Source organism: Oncorhynchus tshawytscha, linkage group LG18, assembly GCF_018296145.1.
Source record: "Oncorhynchus tshawytscha isolate Ot180627B linkage group LG18, Otsh_v2.0, whole genome shotgun sequence".
NCBI lineage: Eukaryota > Metazoa > Chordata > Actinopteri > Salmoniformes > Salmonidae > Oncorhynchus > Oncorhynchus tshawytscha.
Window position 1 is genome coordinate 42122222 of NC_056446.1, and position 14228 is coordinate 42136449.

The window sequence follows — 14228 nt, forward strand, 5'->3', positions numbered from 1 at the left end:
GACTACAGGGAGACTACAGGGGGCAGAGACTACAGGGAGACTACAGGGGGCAGAGACTACAGGGAGACTACAGGGGGCAGAGACTACAGGGAGACTACAGGGGGCAGAGACTAGAGGGAGACTACAGGGGGCAGGGAGACTACAGGGAGACTACAGGGGGCAGAGACTACAGGGAGACTACAGGGAGACTACAGGGGGCAGAGACTACAGGGAGACTACAGGAAGCAGAGACTACAGGGGGCAGAGACTACAGGGGGCAGAGACTACAGGGAGACTACAGGGGGCAGAGACTACAGGGAGACCACAGGGAGACTACAGGGAGATTACAGGGAGCAGAGACTACAGGGAGACTACAGGAAGCAGAGACTACAGGGAGACTACAGGAAGCAGAGACTACAGGGAGACTACAGGAAGCAGAGACTACAGGGAGACTATAGCGAGAAGAGACTACAGGGAGCAGAGACTACAGGGAGACTTTAGGGAGACTACAGGGGGACTACAGGGGGCATCCAGAGAACATAGAGTCACAATGATCATTCTAAAAGTGTATCTCTGGGAAAGCACCAAACTCATCCTGAATGGCTCCAGAAACGTAGAACTACCTAGATTCTTTCCAGCAGATATTCAGTCCAAACTACCCGATGAGAATCACTCTGTGCATAGACCCAGTTCTTTCATGTATGAACAGAGGACTACTGTACTGTAACACAGAAACCCAAGGACTATAGTGCATCCCAAACGGTACCCTATTCTCTCTCTATAATAATATATAGTGCACTACTTTATATCAGAGCCATATGGGAGTAGTGCACTACAAAGGGATTAGGGTGCCATCTGAGATGCCGTTCAAGAGAAGACGGTTCAAATAGTTCTACAAAGAATGTAGATCTATTCTCTTCTTCTTTTTCTTCTTCTTGTCCTTTTTAGATTTCTTCTCTTTTACCGCGATCACCTCATCCTCCACGACAACCACCTCCTCCCCCCATTTCTTATTTACAACCTCACACTCCGTTGTTAAGTCTACAATTTGGCGGTCCTGGTAGTTCTGCTCCACGCCAGTGGTGGCGCTGCAGTCTTCAGCCAACACCTCTTTCTCCGCCCGCTTTCTCTTTCTCTTCTTCTCGCGCCCCTCTGACACGGGAGCTACGACACACTCTTCCTTCACCACCACCACGCCATCCTCTTCCCTCTTTCTCCTCTTCTTCTTCTTCTTCTTTGACGTGAGTTCCTCTGTGTGGTCAGTGACAAAATCAGCCGGGACTTGCTGCGTATCACTGGTCTCTGGTGATGAGGTTGCAGTGGGAGCCTCGCCACGACCCTTTTTCAGCTGAGCCATCCGCTGGGCAAAGTACTCCTGCATGGAGAGGTTGCTGGTGACTGTCTTGGTGATGGCTTCTACATCAGGTTCAGGGGTCGTAACCTTTGTAGCTGGTGCTGTAACTGCCCTGGTCTCCTTCTCGTTCATTCCCTGGGAGTCTGGCCCACTGCTCTCCTACAGATACAGAGACATATAGAAACACAATAGAAATGTAAAAGTAAGAATAGTTTAAAGTCCCCTACTGTCTACCACTTTACATAATCACTGGTATGTCTAATAAAATCACTGTGTGCATTTATTTCATGAAAAATTAAAAAAAATATATACTTGTAATAACAGATTTCCCTGAGCCACTTTTTGCCATTAAATGCTCAGGTCTGATTGTGTGAGAGAGTGTTGATACAGGCACACCGGTTTGAGTGTGTCGAGAACTGCACCTCTGCTAGGGTTTACACACTCAACTGTTTCCCGTTTGTATCAAGAATGATCCACAACCTAAAGTATATCCAGCCAATGGGACACAACCTAAAGTACATCCAGCCAATGGGACACAACCTAAAGTACATCCAGCCAATGAGACACAACTGTGAGAAGCATTAGGCCACTACCCCAGTGGAACGTTTGACACCTTAAAGAAGTCCATGCCCCTGACGAATTAAGTCTGTAGGGCAGCGCAATATCAGGAAGGTGTTCTTAATGTTTTGTAAACTCACAGGGTTCTTTCTTCTCTGGTATTTGCAGGGGGGGAGAAATGACATTCCCAATTCCCCTGGCTCTGAAGTCAGCTTCACTCCCTTACGGTAATGTATTCATATACATACAGCATCCCAAATAGCACCCTACTCCCTAAATAGTGTACTACTTTTGACCAGAACCTGGTGCACTATATAGGGTACAAGGCCAGTATGGTTTTTTTCTTTCTTCACTCTTTGTTCATGCAGCTGGTTAACTTAAGCAATTCGGATCGCAAGATTTACAGATACCTCTTGGTTAGGTCACATGGGATTAAAGCAAGCATTCTACTGGTCATTAATCTCTGTCCTCGACCAACCAGAACACAGATTATAGTCGATACTATCCCACACAGGAAAGGGAGGTTCTGAGGACGTATACATTGATCCAACGGACAAAAACAAATAAATGATTTGAGGTTTGATTTTTTTGTTGTTGTTGGTATTTTGATATTATGTAAATCGGGATGAGTCCTGAGATGATTAAATATTTAAAATCATTAAACCTCTCACTTAAAGCTTCACCCTATACAAAAGTTTCACTTCAAACCAAAATTATTCTCCAGTAGATTACTAAGAAAAGCAGATTCCTTGTTCAAAGTATCTCTCTTTCTCAAACATGCAATTTTTTAAAACTCGGCAAATCAGTTAAGAACAAATTCTTATTTTCAATGACGGCCTACTGGGGAACAGTGGGTTAACTGCCTGTTCAGGGGCAGAACGACAGATTTGTACCTTGTCAGCTCGGGGATTCGAACTTGCAACCTTTACGGTTACTAGTCCAACACTCTAACCACTAGGCTACCCTGCCGCCTCTACACTCTAACCACTAGGCTACCCTGCCGCCCCTACACTCTAAACACTAGGCTACCCTGCCTCCTCTACACTCTAACCACTAGGCTACCCTGCCGCCTCTACACTCTAACCACTAGGCTACCCTGCCGCCTCTACACTCTAACCACTAGGCTACCCTGCCTCCCCCCTCTACACTCTAACCACTAGGCTACCCTGCCTCCTCTACACTCTAACCACTAGGCTACCCTGCCTCCTCTACACTCTAACCACTAGGCTACCCTGCCCCCTCTACACTCTAACCACTAGGCTACCCTGCCTCCTCTACACTCTAACCACTAGGCTACCCTGCCTCCTCTACACTCTAACCACTAGGGTAACCCCTGCCGCCCCTCCACTCTAACCACTAGGCTACCCTGCCGCCTCTACACTCTAACCACTAGGCTACCCTGCCTCCTCTACACTCTAACCACTAGGCTACCCTGCCTCCTCTACACTCTAACCACTAGGCTACCCTGCCTCCTCTAACCACTAGGCTACCCTCTAACCACTAGGCTACCCTGCCTCCTCGCTAACCACTAGGCTACCCTGCCTCCTCTCTAACCACTAGGCTACCCTGCCTCCTCTACACTCTAACCACTAGGCTACCCTGCCTCCTCTACACTCTAACCACTAGGCTACCCTGCCACCTCTACACTCTAACCACTAGGCTACCCTGCCTCCTCTACACTCTAACCACTAGGCTACCCTGCCTCCTCTAACACTCTAACCACTAGGCTAGGCTACCCTGCCTCCTCTACACTCTAACCACTAGGCTACCCTGCCTCCTCTACACTCTAACCACTAGGCTACCCTGCCTCCTCTACACTCTAACCACTAGGCTACCCTGCCTCCTCTACACTCTAACCACTAGGCTACCCTGCCTCCTCTACACTCTAACCACTAGGCTACCCTGCCACCTCTACACTCTAACCACTAGGCTACCTGCCACCTCTACACTCTAACCACTAGGCTACCCTGCCACCTCTACACTCTAACCACTAGGCTACCCTGCCTCCTCTACACTCTAACCACTAGGGCTCTACACTCTAACCCTGCCTGCCACCTCTACACTCTAACCACTAGGCAACCTGCCACCTCTACACTCTAACCACTAGGCTACCTGCCACCTCTACACTCTAACCACTAGGCTGGTTACAATTGTTTCAACATCATCCACTAGAAAAGACAGAATAAATATTACAACAAATAGGCTACTCAAAATGAACTCAAAACTCAAAATGTTGATAAAATACCTGCGTTTATGGGAAATATGTTTGAAATAGGTATTTTCTTTTTAAATGATATTGTAAATTGTAGAGTGACAGAACCTCCAGAAAGTATTCAAACCCCTGGACTTACTCCACATGTTGTTGTGTTACAGCCTGAATTCAACATGGATTAAATATATTTCCCCCCCTCAGCCATTTACACACAATACCCCAATTATGACAAAATGAGAAAAAATAATAATTGGGGGCTGATATTTTTTGAAAATGAATTGAAAATGAAAAATTCACACCCCTGTGTCAATACTTTGTAGAAGCACCTTTGGCAGCGATTACAGCTGTGAGTCTTTCTGGGTACTTATCCAACAGCTGTGAGTCTTTCTGGGTACTTATCCAACAGCTGTGAGTCTTTCTGGGTACTTATCCAACAGCTGTGAGTCTTTCTGGGTACTTATCCAACAGCTGTGAGTCTTTCTGGGTAAGTCTCTAAGAGCTTTCCACACCTGGATTGTGTAACATTTGCCCATTATTATTTTCAAAATTCCACTTTGACATTATGGGGTATTGTATATAGCCCAGTGACACAAAATCTACATTTAATCCATTTTAGATTCAGGCTGTAAACAACAACAAAATGTGGAAAAAGTCAAGGGTGTGAATACTTTCTCTAGGCACTGTACATTAAAGGAAACCAACGTTCTGCATGTCTCACACGGAGCCATCAGAACTGCACGTCTCACACGGAGCCATCAGAACTAAACGTCTCACACGGAGCCATCAGAACTAAACCTCTCACACGGAGCCATCAGAACTGCACGTCTCACACGGAGCCATCAGAACTAAACGTCTCACACGGAGCCATCAGAACTAAACGTCTCACACGGAGCCATCAGAACTAAACGTCTCACACGGAGCCATCAGAACTAAACGTCTCAAACGGAGCCATCAGATCTGCACGTCTCACACGGAGCCATCAGATCTGCACGTCTCACACGGAGCCATCAGATCTGCACCTCTCACACGGAGCCATCAGATCTGCACCTCTCACACGGAGCCATCAGATCTGCACCTCTCACACGGAGCCATCAGAACTGCACGTCTCACACGGAGCCATCAGAACTAAACGTCTCACACGGAGCCATCAGAACTAAACGTCTCACACGGAGCCATCAGAACTAAACGTCTCACACGGAGCCATCAGATCTGCACGTCTCACACGGAGCCATCAGAACTAAACGTCTCACACGGAGCCATCAGATCTGCACGTCTCACACGGAGCCATCAGATCTGCACGTCTCACACGGAGCCATCAGATCTGCACCTCTCACACGGAGCCATCAGAACTAAACGTCTCACACGGAGCCATCAGATCTGCACGTCTCACACGGAGCCATCAGAACTGCACGTCTCACACGGAGCCATCAGAACTGCACGTCTCACACGGAGCCATCAGAGCTAAACGTCTCACACGGAGCCATCAGATCTGCACGTCTCACACGGAGCCATCAGAACTGCACGTCTCACACGGAGCCATCAGAACTGCACGTCTCACACGGAGCCATCAGAACTAAACGTCTCACACGGAGCCATCAGATCTGCACGTCTCACACGGAGCCATCAGATCTGCACGTCTCACACGGAGCCATCAGAACTGCACCTCTCACACGGAGCCATCAGAACTGCACGTCTCACACGGAGCCATCAGATCTGCACGTCTCACACGGAGCCATCAGATCTGCACCTCTCACACGGAGCCATCAGAACTAAACGTCTCACACGGAGCCATCAGATCTGCACGTCTCACACGGAGCCATCAGAACTAAACGTCTCACACGGAGCCATCAGAACTGCACGTCTCACACGGAGCCATCAGAACTAAACGTCTCACACGGAGCCATCAGATCTGCACGTCTCACACGGAGCCATCAGAACTGCACGTCTCACACGGAGCCATCAGAACTGCACGTCTCACACGGAGCCATCAGAACTGCACGTCTCACACGGAGCCATCAGAACTAAACGTCTCACACGGAGCCATCAGAACTAAACGTCTCACACGGAGCCATCAGAACTAAACGTCTCACACGGAGCCATCAGAACTAAACGTCTCACACGGAGCCATCAGAACTAAACGTCTCACACGGAGCCATCAGATCTGCACGTCTCACACGGAGCCATCAGATCTGCACGTCTCACATGGAGCCATCAGAACTAAACGTCTCACACGGAGCCATCAGATCTGCACCTCTCACACGGAGCCATCAGAACTAAACGTCTCACACGGAGCCATCAGAACTGAACGTCTCACACGGAGCCATCAGAACTAAACGTCTCACACGGAGCCATCAGATCTGCACCTCTCACACGGAGCCATCAGAACTAAACGTCTCACACGGAGCCATCAGAACTGAACGTCTCACACGGAGCCATCAGAACTAAACGTCTCACACGGAGCCATCAGATCTGCACCTCTCACACGGAGCCATCAGAACTAAACGTCTCACACGGAGCCATCAGAACTGAACGTCTCACACGGAGCCATCAGAACTAAACGGTGGCAGGAGGTAGGGAACTGGTCTGTCTGCCCAATATAAAGGATCAATACTGGAGGAGGCAGGTGGGAGGAGGTAGGGAACTGGTCTGTCTGCCCAATATAAAGGATCAATACTGGAGGAGGCAGGTGGGAGGAGGTAGAGAACTGGTCTGTCTGCCCAATATAAAGGATCAATACTGGAGGAGGCAGATGGTAGCAGGAGGAGGTAGGGAACTGGTCTGTCTGCCCAATATAAAGGATCAAAACTGGAGGAGGAATAAAAATAGCATAAATAGGAAAGTATACCAGTTTAATTTGATGACCGGGATGTTGACAGCAGCGCCACACAAATGACAAAGTAGCTGGGTAGAGATTCTTGATGTACAGATTACATATAAAACAACGCAAACTACAAGACCTTGTGCTTTTCAGCTTAAAATATTGTACCGATTTTTTTGCGCTGAATATTTGGGGAATACAGCCATCACAGATTTGCAGATTTTGTCCTGAGGATACAGAATCAATAGACCATTTGTTCTGGTAGTGACCTCAGGTAGCCTGTTTCTGGTCTCAAGTTCAGGAATGGCTGGGTAGTTGTTGGCACATACGCTGGGTGGTCATTGGTATTCAGGGTGGGCAGTCGTTAGCAGAAATCCCCTTCTATATCCTGTGTGACTAACGTCTCAAATCCCCTTCTATATCCTGTTTGACTAACGTCTCAAATCCCCTTCTATATCCTGTTTGACTAACGTCTCAAATCCCCTTCTATATCCTGTTTGACTAACGTCTCAAATCCCCTAAAACATTTTCTGCAGCCTCAGATCTCTACTGAGTTAGACACAACAGAACAGGACTGTAGGTGAGTTAGACACAACAGAACAGGACTGCAGGTGAGGTAGACAACAGAACAGGACTGCAGGTGAGGTAGACACAACAGAACAGGACTGCAGGTGAGTTAGACACAACAGAACAGGACTGTAGGTGAGTTAGACACAACAGAACAGGACTGCAGGTGAGTTAGACAACAGAACAGGACTGTAGGTGAGTTAGACAACAGAACAGGACTGCAGGTGAGTTAGACACAACAGAACAGGACTGCAGGTGAGTTAGACAACAGAACAGGACTGCAGGTGAGTTAGACACAACAGAACAGGACTGCAGGTGAGTTAGACAACAGAACAGGACTGCAGGTGAGTTAGACACAACAGAACAGGACTGTAGGTGAGTTAGACACAACAGAACAGGACTGCAGGTGAGTTAGACAACAGAACAGGACTGCAGGTGAGTTAGACACAACAGAACAGGACTGCAGGTGAGTTAGACACAACAGAACAGGACTGCAGGTGAGTTAGACACAACAGAACAGGACTGCAGGTGAGGTAGACAACAGAACAGGACTGCAGGTGAGTTAGACAACAGAACAGGACTGCAGGTGAGTTAGACACAACAGAACAGGACTGTAGGTGAGGTAGACAACAGAACAGGACTGCAGGTGAGGTAGACAACAGAACAGGACTGCAGGTGAGTTAGACAACAGAACAGGACTGCAGGTGAGGTAGACACAACAGAACAGGACTGCAGGTGAGGTAGACAACAGAACAGGACTGCAGGTGAGGTAGACACAACAGAACAGGACTGCAGGTGAGGTAGACAACAGAACAGGACTGCAGGTGAGGTAGACAACAGAACAGGACTGCAGGTGAGGTAGACACAACAGAACAGGACTGCAGGTGAGGTAGACAACAGAACAGGACTGCAGGTGAGGTAGACAACAGAACAGGACTGCAGGTGAGGTAGACAACAGAACAGGACTGTAGGTGAGGTAGACAACAGAACAGGACTGCAGGTGAGGTAGACACAACAGAACAGGACTGCAGGTGAGTTAGACAACAGAACAGGACTGCAGGTGAGGTAGACAACAGAACAGGACTGCAGGTGAGTTAGACACAACAGAACAGGACTGCAGGTGAGTTAGACACAACAGAACAGGACTGTAGGTGAGGTAGACACAACAGAACAGGACTGCAGGTGAGGTAGACAACAGAACAGGACTGCAGGTGAGGTAGACAACAGAACAGGACTGCAGGTGAGGTAGACAACAGAACAGGACTGCAGGTGAGGTAGACAACAGAACAGGACTGCAGGTGAGTTAGACAACAGAACAGGACTGCAGGTGAGTTAGACAACAGAACAGGACTGCAGGTGAGGTAGACAACAGAACAGGACTGTAGGTGAGTTAGACACAACAGAACAGGACTGTAGGTGAGGTAGACACCAGAACAGGACTGCAGGTGAGTTAGACACCAGAACAGGACTGCAGGTGAGGTAGACAACAGAACAGGACTGCAGGTGAGGTAGACAACAGAACAGGACTGCAGGTGAGGTAGACAACAGAACAGGACTGCAGGTGAGGTAGACAACAGAACAGGACTGCAGGTGAGGTAGACAACAGAACAGGACTGCAGGTGAGTTAGACACAACAGAACAGGACTGCAGGTGAGGTAGACAACAGAACAGGACTGCAGGTGAGGTAGACAACAGAACAGGACTGCAGGTGAGTTAGACAACAGAACAGGACTGCAGGTGAGTTAGACAACAGAACAGGACTGTAGGTGAGTTAGACAACAGAACAGGACTGTAGGTGAGGTAGACACAACAGAACAGGACTGCAGGTGAGGTAGACAACAGAACAGGACTGCAGGTGAGGTAGACAACAGAACAGGACTGCAGGTGAGGTAGACAACAGAACAGGACTGCAGGTGAGGTAGACAACAGAACAGGACTGCAGGTGAGGTAGACAACAGAACAGGACTGCAGGTGAGGTAGACAACAGAACAGGACTGCAGGTGAGTTAGACACAACAGAACAGGACTGCAGGTGAGGTAGACAACAGAACAGGACTGTAGGTGAGTTAGACACAACAGAACAGGACTGCAGGTGAGTTAGACACCAGAACAGGACTGTAGGTGAGGTAGACAACAGAACAGGACTGCAGGTGAGGTAGACAACAGAACAGGACTGCAGGTGAGTTAGACAACAGAACAGGACTGCAGGTGAGGTAGACAACAGAACAGGACTGTAGGTGAGGTAGACAACAGAACAGGACTGCAGGTGAGGTAGACAACAGAACAGGACTGTAGGTGAGGTAGACAACAGAACAGGACTGCAGGTGAGGTAGACAACAGAACAGGACTGCAGGTGAGGTAGACAACAGAACAGGACTGCAGGTGAGGTAGACAACAGAACAGGACTGTAGGTGAGGTAGACAACAGAACAGGACTGTAGGTGAGGTAGACAACAGAACAGGACTGCAGGTGAGTTAGACACAACAGAACAGGACTGCAGGTGAGTTAGACACAACAGAACAGGACTGTAGGTGAGGTAGACAACAGAACAGGACTGCAGGTGAGGTAGACAACAGAACAGGACTGCAGGTGAGTTAGACACAACAGAACAGGACTGTAGGTGAGGTAGACACCAGAACAGGACTGCAGGTGAGTTAGACAACAGAACAGGACTGCAGGTGAGTTAGACAACAGAACAGGACTGCAGGTGAGTTAGACACAACAGAACAGGACTGTAGGTGAGGTAGACAACAGAACAGGACTGTAGGTGAGGTAGACAACAGAACAGGACTGCAGGTGAGGTAGACAACAGAACAGGACTGCAGGTGAGTTAGACACAACAGAACAGGACTGCAGGTGAGGTAGACAACAGAACAGGACTGTAGGTGAGTTAGACAACAGAACAGGCTGTAGGTGAGGTAGACAACAGAACAGGACTGCAGGTGAGGTAGACAACAGAACAGGACTGCAGGTGAGGTAGACAACAGAACAGGACTGCAGGTGAGGTAGACAACAGAACAGGACTGCAGGTGAGGTAGACAACAGAACAGGACTGCAGGTGAGGTAGACAACAGAACAGGACTGCAGGTGAGGTAGACAACAGAACAGGACTGCAGGTGAGGTAGACAACAGAACAGGACTGCAGGTGAGGTAGACAACAGAACAGGACTGCAGGTGAGGTAGACAACAGAACAGGACTGCAGGTGAGGTAGACAACAGAACAGGACTGCAGGTGAGGTAGACAACAGAACAGGACTGTAGGTGAGGTAGACAACAGAACAGGACTGCAGGTGAGGTAGACAACAGAACAGGACTGCAGGTGAGGTAGACAACAGAACAGGACTGCAGGTGAGGTAGACAACAGAACAGGACTGCAGGTGAGTTAGACAACAGAACAGGACTGCAGGTGAGTTAGACACAACAGAACAGGACTGTAGGTGAGTTAGACACAACAGAACAGGACTGCAGGTGAGGTAGACAACAGAACAGGACTGCAGGTGAGTTAGACAACAGAACAGGACTGCAGGTGAGTTAGACAACAGAACAGGACTGTAGGTGAGTTAGACAACAGAACAGGACTGCAGGTGAGTTAGACACAACAGAACAGGACTGCAGGTGAGTTAGACACAACAGAACAGGACTGTAGGTGAGTTAGACAACAGAACAGGACTGCAGGTGAGTTAGACAACAGAACAGGACTGTAGGTGAGTTAGACAACAGAACAGGACTGCAGGTGAGTTAGACACAACAGAACAGGACTGTAGGTGAGTTAGACACAACAGAACAGGACTGCAGGTGAGTTAGACACAACAGAACAGGACTGTAGGTGAGTTAGACACAACAGAACAGGACTGCAGGTGAGTTAGACAACAGAACAGGACTGCAGGTGAGGTAGACAACAGAACAGGACTGCAGGTGAGTTAGACACAACAGAACAGGACTGTAGGTGAGTTAGACACAACAGAACAGGACTGCAGGTGAGTTAGACACAACAGAACAGGACTGTAGGTGAGTTAGACACAACAGAACAGGACTGCAGGTGAGGTAGACAACAGAACAGGACTGCAGGTGAGTTAGACAACAGAACAGGATTGCAGGTGAGGTAGACAACAGAACAGGACTGCAGGTGAGGTAGACAACAGAACAGGACTGCAGGTGAGTTAGACAACAGAACAGGACTGTAGGTGAGTTAGACACAACAGAACAGGACTGCAGGTGAGTTAGACAACAGAACAGGTGAGTTAGACAACAGAACAGGACTGCAGGTGAGTTAGACAACAGAACAGGACTGCAGGTGAGTTAGACAACAGAACAGGACTGCAGGTGAGGTAGACAACAGAACAGGACTGCAGGTGAGTTAGACAACAGAACAGGACTGCAGGTGAGGTAGACAACAGAACAGGACTGCAGGTGAGGTAGACAACAGAACAGGACTGCAGGTGAGTTAGACACAACAGAACAGGACTGCAGGTGAGGTAGACAACAGAACAGGACTGTAGGTGAGTTAGACACAACAGAACAGGACTGCAGGTGAGTTAGACACCAGAACAGGACTGTAGGTGAGGTAGACAACAGAACAGGACTGTAGGTGAGGTAGACAACAGAACAGGACTGCAGGTGAGTTAGACAACAGAACAGGACTGCAGGTGAGGTAGACAACAGAACAGGACTGTAGGTGAGGTAGACAACAGAACAGGACTGCAGGTGAGGTAGACAACAGAACAGGACTGTAGGTGAGGTAGACAACAGAACAGGACTGCAGGTGAGGTAGACAACAGAACAGGACTGCAGGTGAGGTAGACAACAGAACAGGACTGTAGGTGAGGTAGACAACAGAACAGGACTGTAGGTGAGGTAGACAACAGAACAGGACTGCAGGTGAGTTAGACAACAGAACAGGACTGCAGGTGAGTTAGACAACAGAACAGGACTGCAGGTGAGGTAGACAACAGAACAGGACTGCAGGTGAGGTAGACAACAGAACAGGACTGCAGGTGAGTTAGACACAACAGAACAGGACTGCAGGTGAGGTAGACAACAGAACAGGACTGTAGGTGAGTTAGACACAACAGAACAGGACTGCAGGTGAGTTAGACACCAGAACAGGACTGCAGGTGAGTTAGACACCAGAACAGGACTGTAGGTGAGGTAGACAACAGAACAGGACTGCAGGTGAGGTAGACAACAGAACAGGACTGTAGGTGAGGTAGACAACAGAACAGGACTGTAGGTGAGGTAGACAACAGAACAGGACTGCAGGTGAGTTAGACACAACAGAACAGGACTGCAGGTGAGTTAGACACCAGAACAGGACTGCAGGTAAGGTGCCATTAGGACAAAACTTTCCAACTTCCAACCCAGAGAAAATCTATACGGTCTGTTACTGGACAATGGTCTCTCTCTTCTCTGGTCTATAGACAGGCTTAGTGTTACACAGGTGATCGAGTCGAACAACATGACGGCTCGCCGGGACTGGGGGATGACGGCCACCTGGGACTGGGGGATGACGGCTCGCCGGGACTGGGGGATGACGGCTCGCCGGGACTGGGGGATGACGGCCACCTGGGACTGGGGATGACGGCTCGCCGGGACTGGGGATGACGGCTCGCCGGGACTGGGGGATGACGGCTCGCCGGGACTGGTGGATGACGGCCACCTGGGACTGGTGGATGACGGCCACCTGGGACTGGTGGATGACGGCCACCTGGGACTGGTGGATGACGGCCACCTGGGACTGGTGGATGACGGCCACCTGGGGTTGGTGGATGACGGCCACCTGGGGTTGGTGGATGACGGCCACCTGGGGTTGGTGGATGACGGCCACCGGGGTTGGTGGATGGCGGCCACCGGGGTTGGTGGATGACGGCCACCGGGGTTGGTGGATGATGGCCACGGGGTTGGTGGATGATGGCCACCTGGGGTTGGTGGATGATGGCCACCTGGGGTTGGTGGATGATGGCCACCGGGGTTGGTGGATGACGGCCACCTGGGGTTGGTGGATGATGGCCACCGGGGTTGGTGGATGATGGCCACCTGGGGTTGGTGGATGATGGCCACCTGGGGTTGGTGGATGATGGCCACCTGGGGTTGGTGGGGCCACTGAGATGACTCTCAGGAGAGAGATGGAGGGAGAAGGAGAAAAGTAAAGTCATGACTTGGTGTGTGGCTCTTCTCTCACCACGCCTGGGGACCACCATTAGGCTCATCTCTGTTACTACTGCTCCGCCGAGCAGACTGGACACACACAGGAAAACTCCTCCGTCACAACCCAACAATAACAGTGGCAGAGAAAGGCACAACACCAACAAACACTAGCCTGCAACACCAACCTGCAACACCAACAGACACTAGCCTGTAACACCAACAGACACTAGCCTGTAACACCAACAGACACTAGCCTGTAACACCAACAGACACTAGCCTGCAACACCAACAGACACTAGCCTGCAACACCAACCTGCAACACCAACAGACACTAGCCTGCAACACCAACCTGCAACACCAAGACACTAGCCTGCAACACCAACAGACACTAGCCTGCAACGCCAACCTGCAACACCAACAGACACTAGCCTGTAACACCAACAGACACTAGCCTGTAACACCAACAGACACTAGCCTGCAACACCAACCTGCAACACCAACAGACACTAGCCTGCAACACCAACCTGCAACACCAACAGACACTAGCCTGCAACACCAACCTGCAACACCAACAGACACTAGCCTGCAACACTAGCC

At 49.6% G+C, this 14228-nt stretch overlaps 1 protein-coding gene across 2 annotated transcripts in view; it reads right to left on the reverse strand.

Annotated features, from left to right (window-relative positions):
* The window catches only part of pinx1 (PIN2 (TERF1) interacting telomerase inhibitor 1), a 62084-nt gene continuing 47856 nt past the window's right edge, over window positions 1-14228 (reverse strand). The window contains exons 7-8 of one of the 2 annotated variants that reach the window (XR_006079304.1): window positions 265-1492; window positions 1-231 (exon numbers count right to left, since the gene is read on the reverse strand). Coding sequence is in view for 1 of the 2 variants with exons in the window: in XM_042301108.1 (XP_042157042.1) it covers window positions 872-1492 (621 nt within the window). In the remaining variant the exon portion in view is untranslated. The other variant, XM_042301108.1, reaches the window with a different exon arrangement.